This window comes from Schistocerca piceifrons, chromosome 6, assembly GCF_021461385.2.
Source record: "Schistocerca piceifrons isolate TAMUIC-IGC-003096 chromosome 6, iqSchPice1.1, whole genome shotgun sequence".
Classification (NCBI taxonomy): Eukaryota; Metazoa; Arthropoda; class Insecta; order Orthoptera; family Acrididae; genus Schistocerca; species Schistocerca piceifrons.
The window spans coordinates 495,961,059-495,985,549 of NC_060143.1; the positions used below are offsets into that span (position 1 = coordinate 495,961,059).

General features: G+C 38.7%; 1 protein-coding gene across 1 annotated transcript in view; it reads right to left on the minus strand.

Moving 5' to 3' along the window:
- The window catches only part of LOC124803037, a 68,097-nt gene that overhangs the window by 14,078 nt on the left and 29,528 nt on the right, over positions 1-24,491 (minus strand). The window contains exon 4 of the mRNA XM_047264152.1: positions 21,131-21,232. Coding sequence (XP_047120108.1) covers positions 21,131-21,232 — 102 coding nt within the window. The remainder of the gene's footprint in view (positions 1-21,130; positions 21,233-24,491) is intronic.

Consider the following 24,491-nt stretch of genomic DNA (forward strand, 5'->3'; position numbering starts at 1 on the left):
GACTATATTGACACAAATGTAGTACCAAAAAGACTAAACAAATAAATCTTATATTACAGTATATTCAAAGATTAAAAGTAGGGAATGTATAAGCCAAACATTTTTTACAACTCAGTAATGGCACAGACCACAATGTTATATGGACAAACTGTGAATGTGATGAAAAAGTTTAAAAGGGAGGGGAAGGGGTGGGGCAGAAGAGAGAAAGGAGTTTATGGGATGTGGATGTGAAACAGTTATAACAAGCATATTAGCAAATGGTGACAGCAATAATAACTGGATGCCCACACACACAGCTACTGTCATCTCCAGTAGTTGAGGCCTGACTGCAGGTGTGTCTGAGGTGACCAATGCCTCCGAATGCTGGGCCTAGGAGCCCACTATTTTGTCCTCACCACGTTCTTGCACACTCGGATGGACGTACCTGTGGTGCGCCTGCCTAAGCGCACAATTTCCGTCACTGTGTTTCACCTGCACCCTTTTAGACAGATACCCTTTATGTGGTTTCCTGAGACCCTCTAACCTAAAAAATCACCTGTTCCCTTCCAGACAGCCCCCGCTACTTGTGTAGCCACTGCCTGTGTATAGTGGACTCCTGACCTATTAAGCAGAACCCAGAAACTCACCACCCCATGGTGCATGTCAAGGAGTCTGCAGCCAACACAGTCACAGAACCACCTGAGCCTCTGGTTCAGTTTCTATAGTGATGTTCGACAACTGAGTGCTCATTCTTTTGACAGATACCGAGGTCCCGCCATCAGATGGTCCCTTACACGTCAACTTTGCACACAATTTCACACTCCCACGTGAGTGTGACAGAGCAGTTCTATGTGCCGCTCGATGCACTTAAGGGCCACACACGCCTCCACCACGCTGTGGACCTCCCTACCCACTTACTCCCAGGCCGGCCGCTGTCTCATCCGGCTACGGTGGCTGACTGACTACGAAGTGGACCTGCCTCTCGCCACTCCGCCTGCACAACCCATGTCGTTCAAGATAGAGGCTCGACAGAGCACTTAGAGTTCAGAGATATTAAGTTTTGTGGTCAATAAGAACTATCGACTCCACAAAAGTTATGTGTGTGCCACTGATTGGGATCTTGATATCATTAAGATATGTAAGAAATAAGAGAGGTCCTAGAATGCTGTCTTTAGATGCTCTGACTGGTACAGTCTGTATGTCCTATCTGTACACAATCTTTGGTTTTTATTGTTTGCTGAGATGATTTCTACTACCTGTTTTCTATTGTGGAGATATGACTGAAACCATTTTAATGCAACTACTTGTATACCTATAGCTTCTAGTTTGTCTAGCAAGATATCATAATCAACAGTATTGAATGCATTAGATAAGTCCAAGTTTATTCCTACTGTACTGTTATTACTGTCAAGTCCTATTACAATGTTTTCAATGAATTGGGTAATTGTTGTTTCCGTACTCATGCCTGTGCGAAAACCGTGTTGGTTTACAGACAAGAGGTAATTTGTGATTATATTTTTCATGACAGTCTCTATTATTTTTGAAAATACAGATAACAAAGCTATTGATCTATAGTTTTCCACTTCATATATATTACCCTTTTTATACAATGGTTTTATTTTTGAAATTTTTAATCTTTGTGGGAACGCCCCTTCTGTTAATGATATGTTTATGATATGTGACAGTTGTTCTGCTATGACACTAGCGCATTTAATTATGACTGAATCTGGTAACTCATCAATTCCAGAGGACAGTTTATTCTTCATTGTTTTTAATATCTTAAGAACTTCTAATTTATTTGTGGGACATAGCAATATTGAATTACCACTTCGCTCGCTTTGAACTGTGGTACTACTATTACTAGCAAAATTTTTACTCAGATTGACTGGAGTGTTCAAGAGATAGTCATTTATGTAATTTGCTAGAGTACCATTTCTGAGTAACACACCATGATCATCTTTTAATAGAATGTCATCTTGCTTTTTAAGACTTTTGTTTGCTTCCTTTTTTACTATATTCCATATTGCTTTCAAGTTGTTTGTGTCCCTATGATTACTTTGTCATTGTGCATTGTTTTGGCTGTTTTAATTATTTTCTTATAAATTTTTTTATATGTCTTAACATATTCTGCAAAGTGTTCATCTTGGTTGTCTTTTCTCAGTTGATTGAGAAGTTTTAGCTTTTGACTGGATACTCTGATAACATGTGTTATCCACTGGTTGCAGTTTCTTGGCATGACATTAATTCTTGTCAGTTTTTTTGGAAAACGCATATCAAATATGGACATGAAAGTATCATAAAATGCATTGAATGATTCATCAGTTGATGATTTTGAGTACACATCTTCTCAAGTTTCTTTTCTAATGATTGGATAAAAATATTAACATTTTCTGGGCAGAAATGCCTTTTATGTTCCCACTTGTATTTAACAACCTCAGGCACAGAAGAATTTGTGCATGTTACTAGTGTGTTGTAGTCTGAAAGAGCTAAGTTTACATTTTGTGCCCCCATAACATCATTTTCTATGTTTGTAAAGATATTATCTAATAGGGACGAAGATGACTCCATTATTCTAGTGGGGTCTATGAAGAGTGGTTTCATGTGAAAGCTGTTTAGGATACTCAAAAGCTGTCTTTTTTCTTCATTTTCAATTAACAAGATGATGTTAAAATCCCCACATAGTAATAAGTTCACTTCATTGTTATACAAAATGTTTAGCACTGCTTCCAAATTTTAAAAAAATATGTTTTTGTCACCTAGTGGTGACCTGTATATTGATATGACAATTAGATTTTTATGCTTCTCCTCAGATTTTAGCTCTATGTCATATGATTCAAAATGTTTCTTGATATTTAGATGGTTTGTTTCAGATCTAACTTTATATTGCAGCCCAGTCCTAGTGTATATGCATACTCCACCATTTTTACAAACACTGCAGCAATAATGAGATGCTAATTCAAAATTGCTTATATTTATAAGACTTAATTCACTGACCCTGCACCAATGTTCTGATAGACAAATACAAGAGATATCTACAAATTTGTTTATGATGACTTCTAATTATAACACTTTATTCTTGAGGCACTGAATGTTTTGACTCATTTTCTTGAAAGTTTGGCAAGTATTTGTTATTTTGCCAATACCTGGTGAAGTGCTGCTTTGTTGCTGATTTTTGACACTTATCTGCAATTTTTTCAGGCTGATCTTGCACAATCTCTTCCTTTTCTTCATTTGGTGCCATAAAAAATCATCACTAAGTGAAGCAGCTGTACGTAGCCTTTGGCTCCTCCTCAGGCAGTGTTGATCAGCTGCTACTGTTTGGGATTGCTGGAGCCACTTAAGGGGAATAGGTTTCAAGTGAGGAGATATTTTGTTGATTTCTTTCATGATTGCTGCATTTAAAAGAGTACCTAAGGTTTGTTTACCTGACCTGTTAAGGTGCATGCCATGTCTGGTAAACGACTCTCTTTGAAAATTGCTCGTATCCACAACACAAGTATTGCTAAATTGTTTGCAAGTCTTTGCTAATTTAGAGTTTGTTTGAGAGACAGTTTCATTTTACACAGGACTGTGGGATTAAGTCGTCTCTTTTGAATGTTCACAATAAACACCATAGAAAGCTGAAGCACCATTAATTTCTCCTTGAGTTATCATGTAACATCAAAACCTTCATTGCAGGCTACATTGTTCAAACTACCTATTATAATCACATAATCATTTTTTACTCTGTCAGGATCACAGCCTGCTACGACTTCCTGAATTTTTGCACCAGGTTTCATGAATCCACAAGAATCAGCACTATAAAAACTGTTTTTTAGCATTTTGGCCATATCTCTTCCATGACTGTCTGCAAAAATATGAACACACTTTGTTGTTTTATTCACAGCAGAAATTTCTCTTCCCGGAGCTGGAAGTTCAGGCTTTGGCAGATCGAATGTCACTTTAACATTCGAATTCAGCTTTAGTTCTGAGCCACTCACTGGAAAACTGTTACTAGAACAGAGCATATTAAATTTGTTTACAGTCTCAAACCTTGTATCATTTACTGTCAGTGGCATTTTTGCACCTAATGCATTCTATTTGTTGGATACTTTCTTCCATTCAGCCAAATTGTTGGCATTCTTTTTCAGTAGATCACCCATGTTTTGCTCAATACACCACAAACTCCATACACTGGATTTGGTCATGACCAGGTGCAGTATCACATGTACCAGACAATGCCAATTCCAGACCTCACATGAGTAAGCAGGACCTAATCCCATCTTCATGGCTGAAAGGAGGTACACCATTGCTGTGTAATGGGTTCCACTAGATGCAGAATATCATCAGCCACCTCCAGCCACTCATTTTCCCATCAACACATAACTCTGTACCTCAATAGTTAGGCGATAGCATGCAGGGGGATAGCACACTGAAATAACTACATGCCTCCTTGAGTGCTCTGCCCTTTTGATCCCTGCAATACACATTTGTCCCGGTACCCAACAGAGAAACACCTCCTTCCCCTGCCACTGTTGTTGAAGAAGTGCATCTTGGATATTTTGGACTACTTTATCTGCTGGATACATGCACTGTAGAGACTGAGGGGCACTCAGAGAATCAGTACAAACAGGCATGGCTAATCTGCTCCAGTGCCTGCGAGATCATATACATTTCTGTGTCACAGACAGTAATGTCTTGAGGCAGTCAGACCTTGAAGACACAATCAGGGAAAACAGAGCAACAAACAGAATCCCCCTGTTTTGAATCATCCATAAAGGCAGCTGTATAATTGTGGTGCTCAGTTAAAATGACAGTAAATAAAGTATTAAAAACATATGCAGGAGTCCAATCTCTCCAGTACTGCACTAAATCTAAAATTAATCTGGGCCTCTGCAGTAACCAGGGTGGCGGATGGTTAAAACTCTGGATGTGGGGTTGTACTTGCTCCACGCCAAGTGACTCCAGTGCATGCCACACATGGATCACAAGTGACGTTGTTGTTCACAGATGATCAGAGAAAAGGCATTCCAGAATGGACAAACAATAGCATGGTATTCTGATGAGCTGTGAGGAATTTACATACCTGATGCATCTTGAAGAGCTGCCACCGGATAATGAGTGGTGGTTATCCAGCCTAGGCAAATAGGCTTATGGACTGAGAATGGAGCTAGTGCTGTAAGCACCTATGGCTAGCCTAATCCCCTCATGGTCGATAGCATCAATAATCTTTAGGTAAGAAGTTCTTGCTGACCAGTACACTATACATTCACGGTCTAGATATGAACACACAAAAGCTCTATGAAAATGCAACAGACACACTCTGCTCCCCAAGACCTGCGGCTAAGGCACTTCATGATATTCAATTCCTTCTGGGTTGTAGCTTTCAGACTCTCAGGTGTGAAACCACGGAAGTTTGGAGCCAAAAATGAGGTCTATAAATCTCATTCAGTCTCTAAAATGTATAATGGTATCCCTCATCTGCAAATCAGCTACATTAAAAATATGATGAGAATGATTAAAATGAACACACAGAGATTTATTTCAGAAAACTGAAAACCTGTCTTTGCAGACCACTCCTCTAACCTCTGCACTGTAAGTTGCAACTGAGAGGTCAGTGTTACAATACCAGAGGAGAAACAGAAAACAGCAAAATCAACCACAAATAAAGAGCACTCCATACAGTAGACATTATACTCTTTATGGCTATGGCAAAGAGGGTAGCATTTAAATCACTGCCCTGGGGAACACTGTTCTCATGCTCAAAATGATCCAACAGCATGTCACCAACTCAGGACCTAAAAAGTGCTTAAGACAGAAGGGACCATATGAAGATGGGGCTGGCCATGAAAGCCACATTGATGGAGTTGCATGAGAATACTGTGTCTCCAAGTAGTGTCATACACCTTACTGATATCAAATAATATACCCAGACATTGATGTTTACATAGGAAAACCTGCTGAATAGCTGCCTCTAGTAGTCAGGTCATGTTGAAATCTCCAGAATCCACACTTCAGAGTGGCTAAGGAGTTGCCTCTTCTCTAACAACCAGACCAGCCAATGGTTAACCATTCACTCCAGAGTTTTTCCAACACATCTCATTAAGGCTAAGCTCCAGTAACTACTGGGACATGTGCAGTCCTTTCCTGGCTTGAGGAGAGGTATCAAAATAGCCTCTGTGCATGAGCTGGGAAACTGGCCTGTCTGCCATATCAAATTAAAACATTTGAGGAGGATTTCCTTTGATGAGGCTGACAAATGTTGAAGCATGCAGTACTGGATTTGGTAGTGACCAGGTGCAGTGTTACGTGTGTCAGACAATGCCAATTCCAGACCCCACATGGAGAAATGGCAGTTGTGAGACTTAGAGTGATGGAATCTGAAATCTGGCTTGCTCCTCTCTGCAGTCATATGTAGCAACAAAATGCCAGATCCTGCCTGGCACCAGCAGTAGTCAGTGCAAAATGCTCTGTCATCATAAGCCAATGTCTTTTGGTATTATTTGGAGACACCCCTGCTTCAGCACTGCTTCTATGGGTAAACAACTGTGTTTACTGGAAATCTCCCTGATGGCTCCCTATACTTTTGCAGGCCAAGTGGAATGGTTGATGGACTCCAGGAACACTTGCCATGACCTTTTCTTGCTCACCTTAATTATGTGTAGAGCCTTGGCCCTCATGACCTGAAATGCTGTGACATTGTCTGTGGTCAATCAGTACTTAAACAGAGAGCTGCATGCCTGTCCTGGATTGCTGAGCAGCACTCACCAGTCCACTAAGGAGTAGGTTGCCTGCTAAGATGACCTGAGGACTTTTTCTTTAATAACTCAGCAGCATTATCGATCACTTGTGTGATGTGGTCGACCCACTCCTGGACAGTGTCATGATGACACAGCCAGCTGGCTGAACAGTGTCCATTTAGCCCTGGTCACCATCCATTTCAGTTGCTTTTCTTGAAATAAACCACCGCTGAGTAGGTGGATCCACAGTGGGAAGTGGTCACCAGAATGAATGTCGTTAGTTGCTTCCCACTGAGCTGAATCTGCAAGGTTGGGAGAGCAGACTAAGAGGTCAGTGGCTGAGGACAATCAAGTAGCAGCCAAGAAATGAAAGGGGCTGCCTGTATTGAGGATGCACAGCTCTTGAGAGAATGAGTTTCTCCAAGCCTTGATCCCTACAGCAAGTACAGCATGAGCCACATAATACATTATGGACATTGAAATCACCCTGTAGAATAAATGGGTGGCAGATTTGTTCAATAAGACCTGTGAGAGCCTCAGAGTTTATTGCATCCTTCAGAGGTAAGTAGAGTGAGCGGATAGTGATCTTCTGACCCACATGAACAGTAAAGGCTACTGCTTGTAAATCAGTAACCAAGGAGAGAGCACAGGAGTGGTGCGTGTTATTGACAAACACAGTAACCCCTCCCTTGGCTCTGTCCTCAGTCAGGTCATCCTTTAAGTGAAGAGCATAGCCCCTTAGCACAGGAGCATCAGTGGCTTTAAAATGTGTTTCTTGTAAACACAAGCACAGGGGCATGCCTGTGCTAGGAGTTTAGTTCCTCCACAAGTGTCCTGAACCAATCGGTGTCCCACTGTAGGAAGGGAGCCATCTGTCATGGGGTTTAGAACTTTCATCTTGACTTTCTGTCGGGGAAGGCAGCTCACAGTGGGTGGAGGCTCAGTCTTTCGGAGAGATGAGCACCCCAGTCTGACATTAAGGTCCATAGCCTCTGAAGAAGAATCGAGAGAGGCTTATGACAGGATGATATTGACACTGTCAGACTGTGTACTTCCTGCCTCTAGCAGTGGGTGATTCCTTATCTTCAGCTTTGATTTTTTGGTTGAATAGGCTTTTCAGTCACAACTGCAGAAGTGATAGTGACAGCACTGGACTTTGGACCAGATGGAGTCTTTCGAGGAGCAGCGCGTTCCACAACATTTGCAACAGTTGCCTTTTCTGAAGTTATGGGAAAGGGACAAGTTTTGAAATGACTGCAGCAGCACAAGTGCATTGACAAGCACAGGTACTAGTGCTGACACTAGTAACCTCTGTTTGTGTGGCAGCATCAGCTTCCAGCAGTGGCTGCTTAAGAACCGAAGCAAATGAAATGGCATACGTTGGGGGCAACATGGCTTTATACCCTTTCTGGCCTCATTATATGGGATACACTTTATAGTCTTAAACTCTTGTATCTTTCAATCTTCTACACAGAGTGAGCCCCACAGCAATTCACACACTTCAAAGGAGGTGAACAACTGACTGCTTTGTGGTTGGCCTTACCACATTTGCCACAAGTGGCTTCTCCCTTACACCCAATAATAGTATGCTCAAAGTGCTGGCATTTGAAACAGTGCATTGGGCTGGGGACACATGGCCTCATATGTAGAAGAAGGAAACCTACCTTAATGTGCTCAAGAAGTTTTGTACTATCGAATGTTGGAAAAAGGCGTTGAATTTGACAAGATCCCCATACACCCTCTTCATGATGTTTTGCACATTGACTATAACTTCTGGAAACCACTCACCTTGCAGTTCCACCTTGGGAATGTCGACTAGATCCCTGAAAGTCACAACACCATTTCTGTAACTCAAGGTGCTGCACAGTTCAGTGTCTATGGCATAATCCACAAGGCATTTAGCTTTTTGGACGTTAGTAGTTTGCTGGAAATTTGAAGTTTCTGCTAGCAGTGTCCCACTGTGCAAGCACTTTATTGATTTTAAGGAGCCACAGATTCCTTCTAATTCTTTTGTATAAAGAAGGGGAAAACCTTCTCAAATCTACCCTCTTTTCTTTTCACTACTAAAAACACATTCTGATGACCAACATGCATTCTGTTACTTGAGACAATACTCCTGAGTCAGGAGGACTGGCTACATGATCCCTCTTGTTAGATTAGGTGTTGGTACCTATCAGTGACTGAACCTTTCTACTGAGAGAAGGAAACGAAAATATTGAAGGGTCCATTTCAGTCCCACAAGCAGCTAGCTAAATAAAAGTCCACCTAGGCAGAGCCCAGAGAGCCTAGGTAAGCCTTGTGAAACTGAGGAGTGGCAGGTTTCCCAGAGTTTGCCCACTAATGACTGTTATACCTCAACAATCATGCATCTCATCAGCATGTTGGACATCTTCAGACTGAGGGTTTTTTATAGAGGTCTTTTATAGACTGATATATGACCGTATTTTCTTTGCTACATGTTGTTCTAGGTAAATCTTTGTTCTTGTTCAGTATGAGTTGGGAGTACGAGTAGTAGCACAGTTTATGTGTTTGTTGTGTTAACATGGTGGCTGATGTTAATTTGTACTGTGAAGTGAAATGACTAAAAATATATCTATTCAATAACAGAAACTCCACCAGTGTCCATATTATTTCACAAAATGAATCTGAGCGTCCTCTAGATCAGTATATAAAGTTGCATCTCAGAATGGACTATGAGCCTACAACTTTCAACAACAAAGAACAATAAAAGATGAGTGTTATGAAAACTGTTTATTCAAATTCTACCTTGCTACCTCTCTCGACAATGTCTCACTATCTCACCATGCCAAGTGCTGTGAAATTGTGACAAGCCACCCACATTTAAATTTACTTCAAAATTAATTAATCGACTTTGAGTTACAAGAGGGTGATGACGGGCAGAGTCTCACTCACCTGTGGGCTAAGAGCAGCGTCTTTGACTTCTGATCAAAAGAACCTGGATTCCAGGTTCAAAACTCACCATTGCTTAAATTTGGAATAAAAATCATCAGCAACGGTGTCTGAAGACTTCTGCCATAAGAAGTCACTCCGTTCTGCCAATGGCCTTGTTAAGGAGTGCAGAGAAGTGGACAGAAGTTTATGGCATTCTCTTGCTTTTGGGGTGGGAAAATGCTCCTAAAATGCAGAAGATCTGGCAATGATCAACAGCATGAGGATGCAGAAACCACTGCATTAAAGACACATAACGTGTATGCACACAACATGCTGCCTGTAATTGGCAATGTATCATGGTGATCTCTTCTTCGGCAAAAGATTACAGACTAGCCCCCATTCAGATCTCCAGGAGAGGACTGCCAAGGGGGAAGTGACCATGAAAAATGACAGAATAATCAATGAAAAGGTAAAGAAGTCCTATGAACTGGGGCACAGAATGCCAGAAGTTTGAACATGGCAGGTAGCTAAGAAATCTGAAAAGGGAAAAACAAAGGCTCAATCTAAATGTCGTGAGAGTCACTGAAATGAAATGGATGAAATGCAAAGAAGACAAGGCTTTCTTGTTAGGCAAGTGTAGGATAATATCAACAGCAGCAGAAAATGGTTTAACAGGTGTACGGTTCATTACAAATAGGAAGGTAGGGCAGAAAGTGAGTTACTGTGAATAGTTCAGTGAGATGCTTGATCTCATCAGAATGATAGCTAACCAAAAATGACTATACATGCTGATGCAAGCAGACGATGAAGAGATGATGAAGTGTCCCGTTATACAAGCACTTTGCTGATTTTAAGGAGCCACAGACAGAGAAAGTATATGAGGATATTGAATGAATAATTAAATATGTAAAGGGAGATGCAAATTCAACAGTCATGGTGGATTGGAATGCAGTTACAGGGTAAGTAGTAGAAGAAAGATTATGGGAGGATATGGGATTGGAAGTAGAAATGAGAGAGGACATAGACCAATTGAGTTCTGCAATAAATTTAAGCTAGTATTTGTGAACAGCCTGTTCAAGAATCACAAGAGGAGGAGGTATACTTGGGAAAGGTCGAAAGCTATGGGAAAGTTCCGGATATATATCATCATGGTCAGGCAGAGATTCCAAAAACAGATATTGGACTGTAAGCAGTGGCGGATACATATGGGAGGTGCATGGGGCGCGCGCACACTTCTTGGGCGGCTGCCCACATTTCCACCCGCGCTGCCCCCGCCAGTCAGCTCGCACGATATTCGTTCATTTCTTTCATCGGTCGACTGGACTGAATCGGGTTATCAAGTAATTGTACTTTCCTATGTATCATGTGCATCCACATCATTGTATTTTATACATTTCTGTCTGGCACACAGATAGCTAACACGTACCTACGAGAAAAGTCGTGGCCATTCTAGTGATCTCGATATGTTATTCTGTCTGACATTTGTACAAGAAAAGTCATGAATATTCTACTGTTTTCATGTACAGAGAACCTTTGATATGTAGCATTATAAATATGGACTATTTGCTGAATAGTAAAAATGGAACCATTATAGAATCACTTAGTGGTCCATCTGCTTTTCTGCCTGTCTGTCCGACTGTTAAAAACCCTTCTTTTCAGGAACTGGTAAAGGTATGATATTGAAATTTATGTCACTTACTAAGGCCAATGGACCCTTGGCAGGGTAAAAGATTGAAGCTTCTAATTCAATGCAATCAAGTGATACGGCCACTTATGTAACATTTTGAGACTCACAAACTCACTCATCAAAACTCAATATTAATGGATCCTTTTTACTACGTATGCGCCTGGAATACTGCACTAATGCACATGCAAGACTGGCATTCTGTGTAATTAGCACAACTATCAACCATGATGATATCTTTAGTGCCCTCTCCTTGAGGTTTTTCCATCTCCACCACTGACTGTAAGGCATACCCAGGAGCAGATACAGACTCAGGTCACAATTTAGCAATGATGAAGAATATCCTGGAGTTTAGAAGTCAATTCATGAAGAATCACTGCACAAAGAAGTGGGATACAGTAGTACTACTGAATGGAGAAGTATGCTTGAAGTCCTCAGAGGCTACAGCTTCTGCGATAATTAATACCTCAGTAGGAAGTTCAGTTGACTAGGAATGGACACCTCTAAATATGGCAATCACAGAAGTTGAAAAAAGAAACATAGGTACAAGGAAAGTAACTGTGAGAAAAACATAGATGACAGAAGATATACTTCAGCTGATCAATGAAAGAAGGAAGTACAAAGATGCTCAGGGAAATTCAGGAATACAAAGTACAACTGACTTAGGAGTGAAATAAACAGGAAGTGCAGGAATGCTAAAGTGAAATGACTGCATGAAAAATATGAAGAAATTAAAAAAGAAACTTTTATTCAAAAGACTGACTCAACATACAGAAAAATCAAAGCAACATTCAATGAAATTAAAAGCAAGGATGGTAACATTAAGCATAAAATGGGACTTTGACTCTTAAATGCAGAGGAGGAGCAGATAGGTGGAAAGAGCACACTGAAGGCTTGTATGATGATGCGATAGAAGAGAAAACAGGAGCTGACAGGGAAGAGATAGGGGATTGAATATGATAATCATAATTTAAAAGAGCTTTGGATGATGTAAGATCAAATAAGGTAGAAGGTGTGGTTAGCATTCCATCAGAATTTCTAAAATCACTGGGGAACTGGAAAAAAACTATTCACAATGGTGTGTAGGATGTATGAGACTGGTGATATACTGTCAGACTTTTGGAAATGCATTCTCCACACACTTCCAAAAATAGCAAGAACTGACAAATGTGGAGTTATCGCACAATCAGTTTAACAGCTTATGCATCCATGTTTCTGATAAGAAATGGAAAAGAAAATTGAGGAGCTTTTAGATGTTCAGTTTGATTTTAGGAATGGTAAAGGGAACAGTGAGATAATTCTGACTTTGGTTGGTAATGGAAGCAAGACTGAAGAAGAATCAAGATGCATTCATAGGATTCTTCAATCTATCGAAAATGTTCAACAATGTAAAATGGTGCAAGATGTTCACAATTCTTAATAAAATAGGGCTAAGCTATAGGGATAGGTGGGTAATATATGATATGTACAAGACCCAAGAGGGAACAGAGGAGCAGAAGACCAGGAACAAAGTGCTTGGATTAAAATGGGTGTAAGTCAGTGATGTAGTCTTTTGCCCCTACTGTTCAATCTACACATCAAAGAAACAATGATGGAAACAAAAGAAAGGTTTAGAAGTAGGATTAAAATTCAAGGTGAATGAATATTAATGAAAAGATTCACTGATGACATTGCTATCCTCAGTGAAAGTGAAGATGAATTACAGGATCTGTTCAATGGAATGAACAGTCTAATGAGTACAGAATATGGATTGAGAGTAAATCAAAAAATAAGAAGTAGCAGAAACAAGAACAGCAATAAACTTAACATCAGAATTGGGGATCATGAAGTATAAAAGCAGAACAGCACTGGCAAAAAGGACATTCCTGGCCAAGAGAAGTCTACTGGTGTCAAATGTTTGAGAAATTTCTGATAATGTATGTTTGGAGCACAGTATTATATGGTAGTGAAACAAGGATCATGAGAAAACTGGAACAGAAGAGAATCGAATAATATGAAACATGGTGCTACAGATGAATGCTGAAAATTAGGTGAACTGCTAAGGCAAGAAATGAGAAAGTTCTGTGCAGAATCAGTGAGGAAAGGGATATATGGAAAACACTGACAACAAGACGGGACAGGATGACAGACATCTGTTAAGTCATCAGGAAATAGCTTCCACAGTAGTAGAGAGAGCTGTAGATAGTAAAAACTTTAGAAGAATACAGAAACTGGAATACATCCAGCAAATAATTGCTACTCTGAGATGAAAAGGTTGGCATAAGAGAGGAATTTGTTGTGGGCCACACCAAACCAGTCAGAAGACTGATGACTTCCTCATTGGTTACTGAGCAGTGCCCAGTTTTTTAATTGTTTTCATATTAAAAGTCCACATGTTACTGCTATAAAGCACAATTGGTAATTCACTGTAAAACTGTGTATGTTGAAAAATTTAGATTTCAGACATGCTGGGAAGTTTTTAAAAATATCATATTTAATAAGTTTTATTATCTTTGTTGCTCTTAAATTTATTTCTTTTACTGACCATCCAGTTGATGTTTTCATATAAAAATTCATCAAATGATTCTATGACTTCATTGTTAATTTGTTCTGTAAGAACTATTGATTTACGTCATTTTGGTCTTATTGTAATTGATTTTCAGGCCTGCTTTCAAACCTAATGTATTGAGTTCCATCTTACCAGTAAAATGAAGATGGTTCACATACTTTTCTTTGAAATACATTCCTTCTTCTTTTTCCAAGTTTAGTGATGCAAAGTTTCTATAGGGTTGCACCTAGTGTGACTCCTTTTTCAATTCTGAATGTACCATTATCCTTATTATGCCTGATGGAAGTAGTAGTATTGATGTATGCATTTTTAAGTATATTGAACTTCTCAAGGGCTTAGTATAGACTTTGTTGAAACAGAATTAGAAACTGTCTTGAAATCTGAAACAATATGTTGATATATTTAGAGCTAACTGGCTGCTTTCCTTCATTAAACATCAATGTTTTCTGTGTGTAGTTGGTGAACAGATAGTAAATTCTGAAGGAGGCAGGTAAGTTGCATGTTGTCAGCTTCCATTCTTGTTAAGCAGAACTAAAGCAGATTCAGTATTGTGTAATTCTAATCCTCTGCAGATTGTTTAGCAAGTTTCTTTTGTGTTACTTTGTATCCAGCTTTAATCATACCTGTGGAAAAAAAAATGGAGCCAGTCTGGCAATGGTTGTGGTGTGGTTGTGTGTGTTTGTGAGATGCATTTGCATGAGTGTATGCATGTGTGTATATTGTCTGATTTTGACAAAGGTCTTGTTGGCCAAGAGCTGGGGACCCATATCAAATAGGACTAAAATGGAAAACTGAACATATACAGAGAAGGGCAGTACAAATGGCCACAGGTTTGTTTGACCTGCAGGAGAGTGCCATAGATATGATGAAAGAACTGAACTGGCAGACTCATGAAGAAAAACAGAAACTATCCTGAGAAAGTCTGCTAATCTCAAGAACTGGGTTTAAATTGTGACTCTAAGGATGTACTACAACCAACTGCATACTGCCCCCATTGGGGTCATGGTGACAAGGTTAGATTACTCACAGAACACACAGACCATTCTTCCCAGGTTCTGTCTGTGTGTTGACTGGGAAAAATCAGTAATAATTGGTACAATAGGAAAATGGCCTCTGCCACACACTTCACAGTGGTTTACTGAGTATAGATGTAGATGTTCATCTCACTAGATTTTCATTGTATCTTCTGACATCATTTTACTGATACATCTGAATAATTTGATATATCTGAATAATTTTCATTAATTCAGCATGATCTATCATTGTCTTTATTGTTTGCTTTAAACTCTTACCTTTTCCTTAATAACTGCATTATTATATTTGATAGTTCATTTTCTTTTGTTTCAGTTATAGTTAAAGGACCTTTTGCTATTTTTCTAGTGAGTTATTTGCATGACTGGGATGAGGTGTACAAGGAAAACAGTGCTAATTTAAAATATAACTTGTTTCATGGTACACTTGTAAGAGAATTTGAAAACTGTTTCCCCAAAAAAGTAGTTAAATCTAATTATAAGAAACCGTGCAAAAAATCTTGGCTTACTAAAGGAATAAAAATATCTTGTAACCACAAAAGGGAACTGTATCTAACAACAAGAAAGAGTAATGACCCAGAAACAGCCAAATATTATAAAAAACTACTGTGCCACATTAAGAAAGGTTACTAAAAAGTCCAGAAGCATGTGCATTATGTCTGAGATTAATACCTCTGATAGCAAAATCAAAACAATTTGGAACATTATTACAAGGAGGACAGGGCAACCAAGAGTACAGGATGACAGCATCATCATCAAAGCGAATGGAAACTTGATAAACAACAAGCTGGAAGTTGAAAACATTTTTAATAATCATTTTTTTAATGTTGTAGAGAAAATAGGACCTAAATGTTCATTAGAAGAAGCAAGGCAGTTGATGGAAGAGGCCTTACCCACACCATTTGATACAATTGAAATTCCACCCACCTCTCCTTCTGAAATTAGGAAGATAATAAACTCTCTCAAGAATAAAAGCTCACATGGAATTGATGGCATTTCCAGCAGGATAATAAAAGCTTGTTCCCAAGAAATTCTTAGCCACATATGTAATAGCTCTCTGAAGCAGGGTATTTTCTCAGATAGACTGAAGCGTGCCATTGTTAAACCACTGCATAAAAAAGGGGATACGTCTGATGTCAACAACTACCGCCCAATCTCTCTTCTGACTGCCTTATGCAAAATTCTTGAAAAAGTAATGTATTGTAGAGTAGCTTCACACCTTTGTAAAAATAAAGTTTTAACAAAATGTCAGTTTGGTTTTCAGAAGGGTTTTTCAACAGAAAATGCTATATATACTTTCACTAATGAAATATTAAATGCTCTGAGTAACCGGAGGTCACCCGTTGGGATTTTTTGTGATCTGTCAAAGGCTTTTGATTGTGTAAATCATGGAATACTTCTAGATAAGCTCAAGTACTGTGGTATGAATGGGACAGTGCTCAAATGGTTTAAATCATACCTAACTGGAAGTGTGCAGAAAGTTGAAATAAACAGTTCACATAATAAGCAAAAAACTGGTGATTTCTCAAACTTGGGAACAATTAAGAATGGGATGCCACAGGGTTCGGTCTTGGGTCCTCTGCTGTTCTTAATATATATTAATGGCTTGCCATTCTATATTCATGAAGATGCAAAGCTGGTACTTTTTGCCGATGATACAAGTACAGCTATCACACCCAACAGACAAGAATTAACTGGTGAAATTATAAATGATGTTTTCCAGAAAATCGTTAAGTGGTTCTCTGCAAATGGGCTCTCATTAAACTTTGACAAAACACAGTACATACAGCTCCCCACAGTAAATGGAATGACACCATTAATAAATACAGACTTCAATCGGTAGCTAAGGTAGAATATTCAAAATTTCTAGGTGTATGTGTTGATGATTGGTTGAACTGGAAAAAGCACACTGAGGATCTGCTGAAATGTTTGAGTTCAGCTACTTATGCTATTAGGGTCACTGCAAATTTTGGAGATATACATCTGAGTAAATTAGCTAACCAAGCCTATTTTCATTCTCTGCTTTCGTATGGCATCATATTCTGGGGTAACTCATCATTGAGTAAAAGAGTATTCATTGCACAAAAGCGTGTAATCAGAATAATTGCTGGAGCTCATCCTAGATCATCCTGCAGACACTTATTTAAAGAGCTAGAGATCTTCACTGTAGCCTCACAATATATATATTCACTTATGAAATTTGTTATTGACAATCCGAACGAATTCAAAAGTAATAGCAGTGTACATGGCTACAACACTAGGAGAAAGGATGATCTTCACTACTCGAGGTTAAATCTAACTTTGGCTCAGAAGGGGGTAAACTATGATGCCACAAAAGTCTTTGGTCATTTACCTAATAGCATCAAATGTCTGACAGATAGCCATACAGCATTTTACCCCCCCCCCACCCCCCCACCCCCCCAAAAAAAAGAAGAGAGAGAGAGAGAGAGAGAGAGAGAGAGTGAGAGAGAAATGAGTGTCATGTAATATTTTTTGTAATGTAATACCTTGTATAGACACCTTTTATTTATCATCATTACGAAATGTCGTATTCATCACCTATGGAACAAGTACTAATCTAATCTGCTCTATATGGGTAATAAAAATAACATACACTAATCAGCCACAACATTGTGACCACTGGTCTATTATCGATATAAACCCATCCAGGTGATAGCAGTGTCACCTGGTGAGGAATGACTGCTAGATACACACACACACACACACACACACACACACACACACACACACACACAGTGCATGGGGTGTCAGTGAGCATGCTGTCGGTACACAGAATGGGGAAGGAGTTTGACTGAGTGCAGATTGGGATGGTCCAGAGGCTCAGCATGAACATTTTGGAAACTGCATGACTTGTTGAGTGTTCAAGGAGCACTGTGGTGAGTGTCTTCAATGCGTGGCAAAACCAAGGTGAAACTACATCCAGATGTTGTGGGGTTGGGTGGCCATTGCTTGTTACAGATGTCAGACTGGTAAAACAGGACAGGCAGCAAACTGTGGTGAAACTAACAACAGACTTTAATGCTGGGCAGAGTACAGTATGTCTGAACACACAGTACACTAAACACCTGACAACTCATGCATGTGCCAATGTTAACACAAAGACATTGGCAACTACAGCTGAAATCGGCACATGACCATCAGCACTGGATGTTGGCACAGTGTCAGAGCATTGCATGGTCTCGGGAATCCTATTGCATTCTTCATCGTGCTAATGGGAGGGTGCAAATCTGTCCTCTTCATGGGTGAACAGCTCCTTGACACCTGTACTGTGGAACAGAAAAAAGATAGTGGCAGCTCTATTACTCTCTGGGGAACATTCACATGGGTATCCATGGGTCCAATGGAGCTTGTGCAAGCCACCATGACAGCCAAGGAGTATTGTACACTGGTTGCAGACCATGTACACTCCTTCATGATGACCATGTTTCCGGATGGCAGTGGCATTTTTCTATGTGATAATTCGCCTTGTCACAAGGCCAAGAGTGTGTGGGACTGGTTCAAGGAATACAGTGGTGAGTTCCAGTTGATGTTTTGGGCGCCAACTTGTCAGATCTGAACCAACTGAACACATGGGATGTTATTGAAGCAGCAGAGCTTATTGCCCCCTCCCTGGAATTTACAGGAATTAGGTGACTTGTATGTGCAGATGTGGTGCCATATCCCTCCAGTGACTACCTAGGCCTCATTGCTTCCATGACATGACTTTTATTTTTATTGCAATATGTATTCCATAGAACCATTTTTGCATGGAAATGCATGGATGTGGAATGAGTCAAAACATTTAATTCATAATTACATTTGTTTCCAGCAAGACAAAAAACAAAGATTAAGAAAACAGATTGAAACTAATAATAAAGTAATGCAATCAGTAAGTTCTAATTCCACTCACAGAGGTTAAGGTGCTATTTTCATATCTTATCCAAACAATTTTTACAGAGTAAAAGATTTATAGATCACCAATTAATCTAATTACAGCAGCAAGATATACTGAATCTGGAACGCACAACAATATGTAGTAAATAATATTAGCTATCTCTGCTACAGGATACTTCTAGAGAATAGAAACTTTTTTTCAAGCAAGAACTCCTTTAGCATACTTTTAAATAGTATATATTTACCCTGTAGACATTTGATACTGCTTGGAGATACATTAAGGATTTTTGTGCTTGTGTATTTTACACCTTTTTGCACCAGACTCAAATTTTTCAGGTCACAGTGTATGTCACAGTTCCTTCTTGTGTTATGATGATGGTATGTTTCATTAGTTTCATATTGAGAAGGACTGTGAAGCATGAATGTCATGATTGAAATGAGATATTGTAAAGTAGTGGTTAGCAGTCCTATTTGCTTAAAAAGGTTGCGATGTGAGGTTCTTGGAGGCACTCTACACAAAATTTGGACGACCTTTTTCTGACTTGTCAAGACTTTTTCCAAGAGTTTTGAAGTGCCCCAGGAGATTATTCCATAACACATAAGTGAATGGAAGCAGCCAAAGTAAGCAGATTTTGAGACATTGATGTCTCAAAGTTTGGTGATTGTCTGGATGGCAAATGTAGCTGAACTACTGTTGTTTGTGCCAATGGTGGACATACAGGCTATTAGGTAAGTGGTCACACTGTTCTAGCTAGTGTCCTTTTCCCCCTTCAAGAGATGGTAATATGCTGTTCACTTATAACTGTTTTACTTGATTCTTAATGCACAATAAAATTTAATAAATATTGTGGCAAACCTACATTGTCAGTCATGCTATACTGCCACCTCAGTTGGCAATACCATCATGATTCTACTTGTCCACAACAGCGCACAGTGGTGCATGCCCAGCTGCAGGTGGAGGCATGATCAAATATTTGAGGCAGCACTGAATTTTGATTGGCATGCACATTTGATGGATTGTATTTGGACAATGTATGGAAATTCTAAACTGTTTTCTGATTGAAGTGATTTCCATTTTACTCACATACTTATTATTGTGTGTGTAATCACTGAAACGTAACCCAACCACATAAAAATATTATCTATTCAGATATTCACCAATGAGTGTCAAGCAGAAATTATGTCAATTTATTTTTAAAACTCCCAGTAACTGCCAACGCTTCAGATTCATGAAGAGGTGGTCCAATATTTTGATGGCTACATTTGTGCAAGAGTTAGATTGAGTTCTGGATAGTGGAGTTTGGCCTCGTTTGTAGTGTAACATGTGTAAATACTATTATTTTCATATTTTGACCAGCTTTCCACAACAATCTTTAGGAGAGAGTGAATTTATTGAGGGGCTGTTGCCAGTGTACATAATTTAAAAAAAAATAGTTGCCTGTATTAGGACTGGGCATAGGTAGATCTCTGTTCAATGAATGTTTAGTGTCTACGTGTAGAAATGATGCAGAAAACTACTCCATATTATGTTCATGTATGGAAGTAGGCAAAGTAAGCCAATTTTCTAAAGCTTTCATTGCTAAACAAGAGTTACATGTAGAAAAAATGTTGCGGACCTCAGGTGTTTGAGGAGATATTTAACATGTGGTATCCATCTCAGTATCAGAGCAGTTATGCTCTCACAGGAATTTTGAGCATTGTTTTAGATATTTCCTTTCCCATAGGCTCAACTGTTGTTGATGATAATATATACTACCTTGCACAGACAAAAGTGAGCTGGGTTAGGTGACAGGCTGTTTTCCAGGAACCAATCAATAATTTTTCTTGATATTTCATTCTTGTCTCTTCTGTTTTTGCCCCTCTTTTGGGCTAGATTATGGTGCTTGTTTCACCAGTAAAGACTACTATTTATACTCTGTCAGGGACATACTACATAAATTTTGTTACTAACAATCCCTTTCTCAAGGAAGAGAGGGGGATAAGTTGTGGAAGGTTGAAAAAGGAAGTGCACATCATTGCAGGGTCTACAGGAACTATTAGTTCCTAAAGGTAGGTAGTATGTCACTTTTAATTTTAAATGTGTCTGGCAGTACTACACTGAAAGCCATAAACCTTACATTTCTATAAAGGAACACTGTGATTTACACAGTTGAATGCCTTAGGCAGGCCACAAAAGAATCTTAGTTGGTGGGAAGTAAAGAGTGCTCTGTGGAATCCAAACTGTGACTGACTCAAAATCTCGTATTTGTGAATATGGCTACCGGTCTTTGTTAAATAATTATAACTTCTGTCTCTATCTACATGATATTCTTTTGATTAATTATGTATTATATTTGTTATATTATATTATATTAATTAAGGTGTATCTTCAAGGTGTACTTACTTGCTCATATGGGAAATAAGATTTCTGACATGTTCTGGAAGTTTATACCTCTGATATCTAGAAAGCTTAAGGATTTCCTTGTCTTGAGTAATATCTTCAAATCTGGAATTAAAAAATATTTCTCACACAGAGGTATGTACACTGTACTCTATAGATAGTTAAATCTTAGACCTGGAAAACACATAATGGAAGTGACTATCATTACTACTTTTATTACTATGGTATATTTTTCCCATAAAAGAAAGAGGTGATAGTGATGGCAGATAATGAAGATCTTTATTGCATGATTGGATATACCCATATTTCACAAAATTGAGCAAAGAGGCACAGGCGGTATAACACTGGACTTACATTCAGGAGGATCGTGGTTCCGATCCCCATCTGGCCAGTGAGGTTTATGTTTGCTTTGCTTACTGTAAATCACTTAAGACTAAAGCCAGGAAGGCTGTTTTGGAATGTAGGTGCATGTTTTCATTCTGCATCCTTTCCCAATCCAAGCGTCTACACTATCTCTTACAGAGCCCATCATCAACATGATATTAAACCCAGTGGCAGATTTAAAAATTTTGTGCTCCTAGGCACACCATATTATATGCCTCCCCCCCCACAAAAAAAAGTTTTAAATAATAACTATTACACGATCACTTCACAACTGCCATTTTGGGAGGGAGTGCTGTGATTTGTTTCCATACTCTGCTATTCGTTGTTCTGAAGGACATGTCAGTACTCAATCAAAATGTAATATGGTTCCTGAACTGTACTTGGTGTATGGCAGTGAATAAGGCAAACCTAAAAATGCATTGTGTTAACACATTCTTCTGTCTAAAGATAACAGAAATGAATGCAAGGAAAATAACTTTTCTTTTATGGCCTAAAAATTCAGCAGAGTGTGTAGGAGACAACAGATTTTTGTTATACATTCACCTTTAATATGTTCTTTTGCACAAAACTGTTGAAAATGAAAATAAAGAAGTTGTGTTATGATCTAAACATTGAAGTGAACATGTCATACATTAGAAATTAATATGTACAATCTATTAACCTGAATATGTAGCAGAATTTAAAAAAAAGAAAAAAAAAAAAAAAAAAAAAAAAAAACCCACACACACACACATACATCCAGTATTAACACGTGAATCTATAGGAAAGTGTAGGAAATGAAAATGAAATAGAGATTTCGGTGCACGAGCAAATAGCTAAATACAGATGAACAAACACAGAACTAGATTTGCTATTACATAATTTCACAGACTGGTGTGGAAAAATCAAATTTCTTTTATAATCTAATAGTGAACATGTGTGGATGGATATGTGTACGAGTGTATACCTGTCCGTACACAGACACAAGCAGACGTCTGCTTGTGTCTGTGTATGTGCGGATGGATATGTGTGTGTGTGCGAGTGTATACCTGTCCTTTTTTCCCCCTAAGGTAAGTCTTTCCACTCCCGGGATTGGAATGACTCCTTACCCTCTACCTTAAAACCCACATCCTTTCGTCTTTCCCTCTCCTTCCCTCTTTCCTGATGAAGCAAGCGTTGGTTGCGAAAGCTTGAATTTTGTGTGTATGTTTGTGTTTGTTTGTGTGTCTATCAACATGCCAGCACTTTCGTTTGGTAATTTACATCATATTTGTTTTTACATATAACTAAGTAAATAAATAAATAACATTTTTAGACTGTTGTGAAGTGTATTTAACACATTATTAGATATTCTGCTTATGTTCTTTTCATATAAACAGGTGTTTAAAATTGTAAAACGTGCCCAGTATCAACATGTTTTGTTAAACAGGTGTCATTAAATCAAAGCTCAGATATTGAAGACTACAGAGCTTCCACATTAATTACAGTAATGAATGATTGACTTGATACTTCCCCATAATTTCTACAAGAAATTTAAGAGAGCCGGGTTGTACATACTGAGGCGCACACATGTTACAGTATTTAAGAAACTGCTGATTAGTTTATCACAGCTTTTCATGGGTCTTGGTATTTTCACGGGGAAAATGTGGTAGGGTTAAGTAGAAGCCAACAACATTCTCGGAATAATAATGTTTCAAACATTATTTTGCAGATTGCTGTCCTGACACCTTACTTCAAAATATTTTGAACAATCATGACAGTGATACCAGACAGAAACCCAATGTTAAATTTCCATTCAGTCACCAAGTAAACTATGTATATTTCCAAGCTTGTATTGTCGAATTTCATTCTTAAGGCTCATTTAAACTAGCAAGTTGTTTAACAATATTCAAAATTTTTGTTGTTTGTAAGTGCAGTTATTTTAAAATGCAAAAGTTTAAAATGAGTACAGAGCACATAATGTCTTCCGTCCTTAAGGTGCTGCCCTAGGCCCATGCCTAGTGGGCCTATATGTAAATTCGCCACTGATTAAACCTTAATTTTCCTTCATTTCAATATTTTAAACAATGATACATTACATTTAAACAATGGAAAATCCTGGATGGACTGTAACAATATAATGAAAAGGATAGTTGCTTCTCACTACATAGCAGAGATGCTGAGTCGCAAAAAGGCAGTCTGACTCCAGCTTCCACAGACTGTGGTCATGTGTGTGTGAGTTGCATTTGTGTGTGTGTGTGTGTGTATGTTGTCTAATTTTGAGAAAGGCACTGTTGGCCGAAAGCTAATTGTGTGACAGTCATTTTGTTGTGCCTGTCTGCGACTTAGCATCTCCACTGTATGGTGAGCAGCGACTATTCTTTTCAGTATACATTATGTTTGTCTGTAAACATAATTGTTCATGACTGCTGAATGATAGGATATTAATGTGACGCGTTTCTCTGGGAAAAAATAGAGTATAGTTTAGACACATTCTAAGGATCATTAGTGTCATCTATAGCTATTAAAATGTTTTCTCCTCAAAGGAGAACAACAATGTAATAGTGTAGTAGGTATTTTTCTGACATTTATGTCAGATGACCCTCCCACTGTGCATTTTAGTGAGGCGTATGTGTTTGTTTCACTGTAGAACAAATCTTTCGAAATCAGCATAAAACAAACCAGAGTTCTGATCTAGAAGCTGCTTAACTAACAGCCTCTTGAATGTTGGTTTGTAGTAGCTACCAACCAGTCTGAAGAGATGAAAATTGCTTCATATATCTGGGCTATATAGAGGGTAATCCATTAAAGCCCATCAGAAATGCTGGTCCAAATCATTCGCAACTGAGACTTGCATATAGGAGAGGTTGACAGTGTTAAGTTTCTGGGTACATCTCAATAATAAATTCCATTGGGAAGGACTTACCACAGAATTGCTAAAAGTTCCTAAACAAGTCTGTATTTGCAATGTGGATGATGTCAGATGCAAGAGATGTAAATATAAAAGAACTTGCATACTTTG